The following is a 10,534-nucleotide window of genomic DNA, read 5'->3' on the forward strand; positions in this document are numbered from 1 at the left end:
CCATATGAATAGAGATAAAAGGCACTTTTTTAAATTGGGATTAGTCAATAGCAATATGATAACCTAACATTTTGATAGCCTTAACAATAACTAAATATCTAGCTAAAAAAGTAATAATAATAAATAAGATTAAAAAAAATAATCAAGTGCTTTCTGGAAGTGGGGTTAAAGAATTATGAATGGTAAAATGGATGCTTTTAGTAATTCTTTCCACTACCATATTTAGTCCATTTATGGAAGTGGGCATAAAGATAAACTAGCCACCCAATCATCATCTCCTCAAATGAAAGAATAAAAAAAAAGCTTAAAACACTATTAAAAAAAAAAAAAAAAAAGATAGGAAGGTTGGAGCATCAAACCTGGCACCTGGGAGGAAGAATGCCTGAAAGTGAAAGCTGATGCAATTGTTTCAAAAATTTCAGGACCTACTACTGTGTATTTACAGCTTGATCTTTTGGAACAGTAAACGTATTACTCATCAACTTACAAGAAAAATTTTGCAAGTAAACGTATTACTCATATCGTCAACTTACAAGAAAAAATTTGCAACCGTTACTTTTAATTTAGTTGGTGAAGTTACAACTGAGCAATCGAAGGAGATCGTAACAGAGCAACGTGTGCCATCGTGAGCGATGGCTGCCATGACTATCCTTGTGTTACCTGCGATAACGATATCGTTTAAAGTTGAAGTATACATGCAAAATTCCACGTTCAAATGTGCACTTGAACCCCTTCTTATGAGAGTATTCCCATTCTTTGTTTACAATTCGGAATGCCTGTAATAGAATTAAAGGAAATTACGTAGTTAAAGTATAGATAAATATAATAAAACTAGATGTCAAAAGACATAATTGCAGACCAAAAGAAGACTTACGATATCCTCATATGGTGGCCCCGCATGGAACCGTATGATGCATGTCTCACTGCTGTTTCCATCCTTTTCAATGGTGTAAGTCGGTGCTTTTGTCTTGTCAACAAGGTCTGGATAGAAGATGTTGAACTTATATCCTTGCACAATCTTTGGAGGTGGATTGTCATGATCATAGTGAGTCTGGTTGTACTTATTCCACTCATATCCCGTGTGAACCCGGTTGAAGTATTTTGGTTTTCTCGGACGATATTTATCATGCCACCAATAAACCTGCATGTATTTTAGAAGCACGAATTAAGATCACCGTCGAAAAATGTAGGAGTATAAACAATCCAAGGACGAAAGCAGGCAGATAATGGAAAATGACGGGGCACCTGCGAATCCAGGTTCACTTCAGCACCAGATCCAAAAACTGCATCGCCTTCCTCCATGACTCCCATGGCTTTTGAGGCTTTCAGTTCAAAATTATCCTCTACTGGACCAGGTTTCGTAGCCATTGCTTCTTGGATCCGTCTCTGCTGTTCTTCTAAGACAGCAATACGCTTACGTTCCTGCAGAATTTACCAAGTCAAAACAATTTAACTTTTGGCATTCATTACAAATATATAGATAGTGAATACTGAATAAAAAATTTGAGATACCAGTATGGCCCTATCCTCCTCAGGATCAACTGCCTCTTCATCTTCATCACCATGCATAAGCTCTGGTGAAAATGATCCTGCCTCTTGGTTATCTTCTTCCTCGAGTAGATCGGGTGAATATGTTTGGGGTTCTAGAGAACGGAAACATAATATTAGATTCTAGGCAAAAGAATTAGGGTTGCAAGATAAAGACTCTGGACCATACCTTCAATATCATGCTCATAATCATCAGCTTTTACTTGTAAAGAATGATCAGTTTCCACCTTGACTTCTTGCTCCATCTGTTCTTCATCATCCTCAAAAGGTTGCTCAAGACGTACAAGATGCTCATGCAGTTTTTTCGTATGAATTTCCTTCAAGCAAGCCTACATATGAAAAACAAAAGTGAGCCTAATTCATTATCTTTAAAAGAAGGGTAGAGGACATACAAACAATGAATACCTTGGCCTTGTATATATGAAGGCGCTTTAGGACAGCCTCCCAGTACTCAACCACCTTTGCTGTTCCAGATCGCATCTGTGACTCAATTTGAGATTGTAATGCCTCCAATTCACCATAAGTCTTTCCTTCCAGCAGATTTTTGACATCGGTTTCAATGCTAGAATGCAGACCCCTTTCTTCTGCAAGCAACTCAGCAGGAGGCTCCTCACCACGAACTCTGGCTCTATCCAGAGCATCCTTCTTCCGAGCTTCTGCTAGTTCCCAATCACAAACCACGAGAAGTGCCTGTTAAATTGCACACATCAAAGTCATTGCTTAGGTTACCAGACAGATGCTACACCCTACTCTGATATGAAAGACTAGGAAAGTGAGGACTGAACCTCCTAAAGACATGATTCAACTTTAAAATTTGTCTTAAAGCCTAGTTGTTAAATAACTAATCAAAGGACACAGAGAGAACATACTCTCAATTTTCAATGTGTAGGTATTACTCTTTCAAAGGAAGGGGTTAAGAACTAGTTGTTAACACACCATTGAGGCGTGTAGTTCAACATAGAAGCTTTTCAAAATGTAAACAGGAAAATCAATAAATATTTTCACCTCCCAATACTCGATATGTGTAGGTGTCGCCCTGTCCAGATCAAGATGCATTTTGATGTCATCACGAAGCTCTTCCATTTCTTTGACAGTCAAGCCCTGCTTCACACATGTCAGAACCAATAGGAGGAGTTAATTGAATGCATATCATACACACCTGGTCAGTGAAAACAACATTTAGAATCTAATAACCACACATGAGCCACAAAAAACGAAAATAGAGAAACAAATCTGATCCATAAATATGAATTCATCAGTCACTCATGAACATTCACATAAGTAACATGCGAAGTATATTGAAACCAAAAAAGGGAACAAAGTGGGGCAGGGGTCCAGATGAAATAAGAATTAACGAGCACACTTTACGACAAGAAGTTTCCATGTCTAAATAGCCCTTACTGGAAGTCAGAAAAGAACAACTTTGCTACCGCCATTGTAAAAGAATAATGAAGGAGACAAAAAAGAGAGAGAATAAAAGAATAAAAAGAGAGAAAAACTATTGACCAATTAACACTTAGAGGTTGTTTGGGGTGCAGAGTTGAGATAGATCTTAAGATAGGACCTATCTCTGAAGTTTATGTGTCTATGGAGTTCATATATCTATGTTTGGGGTGCAGAATTATTTGATATGAGTTCGTATGTCTGTGTTTGGGATGCAGAGTTCATATATTTGAATATCTGATGCAGTTTTCTGAAATTTTTTTATTCAATAATTCTACCCATCTTGTTTGAATAAAATATGGGTTGCAATTTTTTTCTTTTAATTTTTAAAATTTTTCTTTCTTTTTTTTTTTTTTTTGGGTAATGAACAACAACTAACCCATAACATTTCTAGTAGAAGTATGTTTAAATAAAATGAGAAACCAAAGCGAAATCAAAACTTTTGACTCTAGCTAATTTTTCTCCATGAATTTCATTATCATCTTCTTTTTCTTCTTCCTATTTTTGCTCTATATTTTTACTATGTCATGAATTTTTTCTCTCCCCCATCATCATAACAGCCAATGAAATGTCATCACGTTTCTTCAACAGTTCCACTTTCATTTCCTCTAAATTTGGAGATCATCAGACAACAAATTTCTATTTTTCATTAATTTATGCTGGAAAATGTTCCAGGAAAAAAAATTTCATTTTCTGATTTTTTTTGTTATATATTACATACTTTTCAACTACATATATACTTTTCGTCTAAATATTCTAAACACTCATTTGATATGTAAACTCAATTAAATAAAAATATTTTTTTTACAAATTTTTATGTATAAATAACACTTAATATAGAAAAAATACTATTTTTTATAAGATCAACAACCCTACAACATACTTTAACAGTCATCAGTCTTATAGTAATCAGAAATGATTGTCGAAGTTGATTATCGAAGATGATTTTTGCTGGAATTTGTAGTCGGAGGTGGTTTTAGTTGCATGAAGGTGTATTGGAGTTGGAGTTGGTTGTCAAAGTTTGTCCTTAGAGGTGGTTTTCGAATCTCGAAGTTGGTCGGACAAAGGTGGTCGTCAAAGTTGATCATCAAAGATGATTTTTGTTAGAGATTGTAGTCGAAGGTGACTTTCGAAGCCTGAAGTTAGTCGCATGAAGGTGGTATTAGAGTTGGTTGTCGAAGTTTTCATTGAAGGTGGTTGTCAAAGCCTCGAGTTGGTCGTCGGAGTTCCTCGCTCAAAGGTGATCATCGAAGGTGATTTTCATTGGAGTTTGTAGTCGGAGTTGGTCGTTGAAGGTGGTTGCCAGAGTCTAAAATTGGTCGTCGGAGTTGGTCGCGCGAAGGTTGTTGGAGCTCGGAGTCTGTCTCTTATACACATCTAGATGTGTATAAGAGACAGCGTCAGAGTTGGGTCATCGGAGGTGGTTGTCAAAGGTCAGAATTGGTTGTCGGAGTTGGTCGCGCGAAGGTTGTCGAAGTTCGGAGTTGGTCGCCGAAGCTGTCATCGGAGGTGGTTGTCGGAGTCCGGATTTTGTCGCCGAAATTGTCATTGGAAGTGGTTGTCGGAGCCCAGAGTTAGTTCTCAAAGCGTCATAGTGGCCGATAGGTAGAGCCATTGAAAACATGGGAAGGGAGATTTGGGGTGAGTTGGTAAAATATACCAACTCAACTCCACCAACACACCAACATTTAATGTTGGTGGGCCAAACAATGAGTTGGTATATTATACCAACTCAACTCATGTTGGTGAGCCAAACACCCCCCTTAAAGATATAAAACCCTTTTATCCTGCTCCTACAAAGACTAAGAATGGTTGCCTGAAAGATCATCCCTGAGAAGAACATCGCTAATTTATAAATATTTAATTCTTTGGTGACACACTGAACAGAAAGCACAAGATCATTGTCGTTGTTTCTCCATCCGTCGGTCTCCTTGCCATCTCAACCAATGAACTGTTGGCGTCTTTCTTTCCATGGTGGCCAACCGTCCTTTGCAACTTTCAGAAGCCATATTTTCTTGCCGACAACTTTCAACACATTCCTCTTCTTCTTCCGTCCAATTGTCGTCCATCCATCATCACCTTTTTCGACCAGTATTTTTCTCTTCTTTACATTCCTTTTCTCTCCAACTTTTTCTTTCTTTGTTCGATTACTTTTCCCTCACTCATCACTTCGCCTATTTCTTGCTTCTACTCCATTTGATTGGTGTTTCCACTTCCCCCGAGTCCTTGTCTCTAGCCATCTCACCTTTCGCTGCCAATGATGGACATAGACGATCCGGTATCGCTTCTCTCCATCTTCTTCATGACCATTCTCCTTGGATCTCTCCATCTTCAAATAATTGTTGTTTCTCTCCGTGTCTCCACTGCCATGGAACCCACCATTACTTCCATTCTTTTCTTTTGTTTCCATCAATGACATCTCCACATTGTTTCTGAGGGTTCCACTGAATTCACCTTCTCCTTCGTCTATCTCTAGTGTCGATTTCCTCTCAACGGAGCATGCGGAAACAGACACCCTCCCTTCTTCATCGATGCCTTTCAACATTTGGGAAGATCCTTCCACAAATAAGCATTCCACTATAAGCTCACTGGGAATTTTAGGTTCAACTCCAGCGACAATCGTTTCTTGTTTTTCTGACCTTTTCTTTTGTCAATTCATTTTTCTTTGCTTCGATATTTGCTAGTTAGTTTTCTCTCTTTTCCTTCTTTATCTCTGTCTACACATCCTTGCTGGTAATCCTTTAATGTTTGTTGCATTGATTCCAGGATCTCTAACATCTTTTTAAGCCTATCACATCTTGCATCCGAACCCATAGCAATATACCCAGAATGAACGAGCTCTCATACCAATTTGTTAGGATACTACGTAACAAGGAAATTCTCAAGAACACAAAAAGAAATGAGAACCATAGAAGATATATTTATATTGCAATATCAATAATGAAACTACAATATACCATAGTCTTTCAAGAGGGCTACTATCTCCTTCAATTCCCCAAAGGAAATTTCCACCAAATTCTTCCTACCTTTCTCCAACCCTTTTCCTTCTATTTATAGTAAAAATACCCAACTTACTAACTATTTACCTATAAAGCACCGACACTCCTAAGATGGCCAAGTGTCGGTGTTGGACACGTGTCTGTAACCGACACGCCTCCAACACGCCAGCTAGCATGTCGAATATTTTATTATTTTTTTAAATTTCCGACACGAGTAGGACACGGTTGGGACACGGTTGGGACATGGCACTGCAAAATTAAAAAGAAAAAACAATGAAAGCTTATAAAACTAAAGTTAGCAGCCCAAAAGCATCAGCCCAAACCCAAAACTTTTAGGTTATTGTGTTTTTTTTGAAGATGTGGAACATTGTTGGAGATTCATTTGATTCATTTGAAGATGTGGGAATGTTTGAAGTAGCTAGTTTATCTTTGGACGAACCAGAATTGGAAGCTATAGTTTTTACTGATGATGGTAATCAGAATGAAGCTTTGAGTAGTTAAGAGGACATTGGACAAGAATGAAGAAAATATGGCTTAACTTCTTTGATTCTATTTTGTGGTTTTGTAACTTTTGTGGTGTTGAACTAATTACCAAAACTTGTTATGACTTATGACATTGGACCGTTAGTCATCTTATCTATGGTTGTATGGTTGTTAATGATGTTTTTAAATGGAATATTTCCCAATATATTTATTTCACGACATATATTTAATTTTTTAATAAAAAAAAATAACGTGTCCCCGACGTGTCGTGTCCTACTTTTTTGAAAATTAGCGTGTTGCCGTGTCGCGTGTCGGTGTCTGTGCTTCTTAGCTATTTACTAATATGCTCATCCTAATATTCTACTAATTATCCCAACAAATTCCTAACTATGGGTCTTACACACAACCAGAGAGATATTTACCTTGAAGACAGTGTATGGCTCATTAATTACTATATGAAAATCATCCGACCCATTCAGAATAATGGAGGAGACAGAAAATGAAAGAATAAAAAAAATAAAAAGAGAAAGAAAAACTCTTGACCATAACTCTAAAAGATATAAAACCCTTTTCTCCTGCTCCTACAAAGAATAAGCATGGGTTGCCTGAAAGATCATCGCCAAAGAAGAACATCGCTAATTTATAAAAATTTAATTCTTTGGTGACACACTGAACAGAAAGCACAAGTCAACACAACCATCGGCATCATAACCAGAGAGATATTTACCTTGAATACAGTGTATGGCTCATTAATTACTATATCAAAATCATCTGACCCATTCAGTTGCTTGGACAGCACATCTATAGGCTTCGAACGCCCATCACGAACTCTAATCTCCGATCTGATTTTGCTTTGATCAAAATGAAACTGTAGGCCAAAAACTTCACACTGAGTAATTGTCCAAGGGGTCATGTACGATAATGGCAGAAGCGAATAATGGATAACCACATGCAATATCATAAAAGAGTACACAGAATGAAACAACAAGTGAGGATGCTACCTCTTCTTCCTTTTTCTCCCAGTCCTGAAATTCAGCACGAGCACGTTCTCGAGCTAGTAATGCCTATACCAGCAAAAAAGAGTTAATCCATGAAAGAAAACTACCATAGTTTAGAGTTTAGATTATATGAACTGACCAGAACTACCCAACTATAATAAAATAATATAACATATCTTCCTGTGCCATGTTCTAATTACCATTTCTTCCTCATGTTGTGCTTTTTCAAGAGCCCTTTCCTCCCTCCTTTTCTTCACCTTTTCAATCTCTGCCTGCATCATGATTTCAAATATCGCAATGAAAACAAGTAACTCACCATCAGAGGTCATACTTAAACAAGATAACCCAGTACGCTAATACTCCCAAATATGAGAATCTAATTAACTTCCAATCAATAGTGAGAAAAATAAAACTTTGGTATCATCTGGGGCATCTCTCTCAGTACAAACAAATAAGAAAATATTCAGTTACTACGCCATTTAAGAACTAGAAGAGACTACATAAACAAAGATACAATATGGTTGCAACCCAAAAACTCTTTCATCAAGAAAAGTGAATACAATTGAAACCTTTTTCTACAAGTTTTTCTTTCTGCAATTTTGTTCCATCTTTGTCTTGTTGGCTCCCATTTATTGCAGCCTTTTTTTGTCTTGCCTACCTTTGTTTTTTCATTTATGAAAGTTTATTTTCTCAACAACAAAGAAAAGAAAATGGTTAGCATTGGGACTAGACGCACATACCATTCTTTCTCGCTGTCTTTTTTTCTCAGCCTTCACTGAAAAGGCATCAAGCGACACGCCTTGAGTAACATCACGCTCAATTTTCTTTCGCCAAACAAATCTGCATATCAGATTGTCATGACTCAGCAACAACATCAAGTACTAAATTCTTCTATTTTGCTTTGAAACTCTAGGTTATCATATCACTGGTCGATCATCAATACAGAATTAATCAATTGTTGCTAGAGTATATTGAAATTCTAACAACATAATCCTCTTACAAATAACCGATAATTATAACCAAAACTGTCTAAAAATAGACAGACACAAAAAGAAAGCCCTAAACCTGAATGATTCTTCATCGAACTATTTTACAATTTACAATAAGAGGGGCACTGGAGTTGCATTCACCAGAATGGACAAATTTGGTCGAGCCTTTGTGTCAGAACCCATCTATCGAATGGTCTTCCAAGTATTCACCATTACTCCAGTGAATATTCGGAAAACAGTTATATTCAGAATATGGTAAGTAAAATAGTATAATCCGAGCAAAATGTTGTCAGTTTTAGGAAACGCAAAACAGAGAAAACCACTCACTTTTCATTCAGATTCGAGTCGCCAAATGGATTTGAATCGTTAGAATAACCAGAAACCGTCTGTGACTTCAATTTCTTAGCAACTCGCAAGGCCTATACAACAGATAAGAGTATAGTGGATAAGAAAGATAGTACGCAAACGCCAACGAAAAATAGTTATGAAACCCTAGAAATCAACAAAACTAACCAATTTACACTAAGGAAACAAAACGAAACCACAATGGGACCTTTTTCTGCGCTTTCTTGGCCAAGTATTCGCTAATTTCCTCTTCGGTAACTTTCCTTGAAGACTTAATCTTCTTGCGACCTCCATCATCACTGTCAGAACTATCATTTGAACTATCATCACCGGAATCCCGCCCACGCGAGGAGCTCCGTCGCCTACTCCGGTGGCTGCTTCTGCTACGATCGCGTCTTTCCGTGCGCTTCCGGGAGCTCGGTGCAGGAGATGAATCGCGGCCATCTGAGTCGTCGGAATCAGATTCAAAGTCGTCGGACCTTCTTCTGCTGCGTTTCCGCGAAGTTGATTTCTTCTCTCTCTTCCGCTCACTGCTTCGGCCATGGGTACCCATACTTGGAAAATAATTTCAATTGCTGAACGTCGCCGGTCGGTTGACGGAGGAAGGTGCAATGGTTGATCAAGTTCCCTTGAGATGTGAATACCGACCGGAGAGAATTTGATCGGAGACTTGGAGCTGCAGTTAGGGTACCATTTTCCAATCTATCCAACCCGATCTTTATACGACAACCGAACCCGATTTCTCTCTCTCTTCCATTTTATTTTGGATTAAAAAATCACTTTGGTTTAGATTATAATAATATAGTTATCAAAATTTTAATTTTACGGTCAGGATTGATAAAATTTTTATTCCTATACAGGGCTCCTTGCAAACATAATGTTTTGGGTCAAATTAATTTTAAATATAACATTAACCAAAAAAAAATTATAAATATGGTCAATTTTGAGTTCAACCTATGAAAATGTAATAAGCCTACGATCAAATCCTACACGATTCAGATTCCGCGTACTTATTCGCATCCATCAACGATTCAACTTTCCATCCATCAGTAGTCGTTTATTTTTTTCCTTTTTTGTTTGAAAAACCTTAACCCCATCGATCTTCTTCAAACGGCGATGCCAAAACTCAAACATCTGCCAATCGAAAAAACCCTAACGTCTCCCTTTAACATCCGTCATCAACGAAAATTTTCTTCCAACGCATCCATTTTTCGTTTCCATTCATCCCTAAATTTTGAAGGGGAGAATCAATCAATACTTGTAAAATAACATTGAACCCTATAAATAATGGACTTCAGCATTTCAAGTCTATCAATGACAGAAGCGTATATCACTGATAGACTCCACTACTTCAAGTCTATCAGTTATCAACTCTATCACTGATAAACTTGAAGTGGGAAGTGTTTATTCTATTTTAACAGATTAATAAGTGAAAAACAATTATGGAAAGTGAACAACAAAAAATGGGGCAAAAAGAACCTCAGGACTTGAAGAATCACCCAGCAAAAAAATGTGAAAAAAGAGAAGGTATTCACTATATATTTAGTATATATTTATTTCTAAGTTGTACTTTAGAATATTTATAACCTATATTTTCTTTTTTTGTTTAAATAAGTAAAAAAAAATCCTAAAGAAAGTTGGAATTCCACTTTGAAAGTCATTGGAAGTGATAGACCATATCATTAAGGGCTTAGATTCTATGTGTCTATCTTTATTTAAAGGAATGATC

General features: G+C 37.1%; 1 protein-coding gene across 1 annotated transcript; it reads right to left on the bottom strand.

Moving 5' to 3' along the window:
* Positions 1-373: 373 nt before the first annotated feature.
* Positions 374-9,552, bottom strand: LOC120091176 (cactin). Its single transcript, XM_039049076.1, has 13 exons — positions 9,014-9,552; positions 8,788-8,879; positions 8,212-8,311; positions 7,672-7,743; positions 7,475-7,537; positions 7,201-7,341; positions 2,554-2,649; positions 1,954-2,238; positions 1,718-1,877; positions 1,513-1,643; positions 1,246-1,422; positions 875-1,141; positions 374-776 (listed from the first exon to the last, which is right to left on the bottom strand). The coding sequence occupies exons 1-13, from the start codon at positions 9,356-9,358 to the stop codon at positions 657-659; spliced, it is 2,049 nt and encodes a 682-aa protein (XP_038905004.1). The 5' UTR covers positions 9,359-9,552; the 3' UTR covers positions 374-656.
* Positions 9,553-10,534: the final 982 nt, after the last annotated feature.

Source organism: Benincasa hispida, chromosome 11 (assembly GCF_009727055.1).
Source record: "Benincasa hispida cultivar B227 chromosome 11, ASM972705v1, whole genome shotgun sequence".
Taxonomy (NCBI): Eukaryota; Viridiplantae; Streptophyta; class Magnoliopsida; order Cucurbitales; family Cucurbitaceae; genus Benincasa; species Benincasa hispida.

Coding starts and splice junctions, on each gene's coding strand:
- LOC120091176 (XM_039049076.1), bottom strand. CDS start 9,358: ATGGGTACCCATGGCCGAAGCAGTGAGCGGAAGAGAGAGAAGAAATCA. Junction 2,650..7,200: donor AGCCATACACTGTATTCAAG/GTAAATATCTCT, acceptor TGTGTGAAGCAG/GGCTTGACTGTCAAAGAAAT. Junction 1,644..1,717: donor TTATGAGCATGATATTGAAG/GTATGGTCCAGA, acceptor TCCGTTCTCTAG/AACCCCAAACATATTCACCC.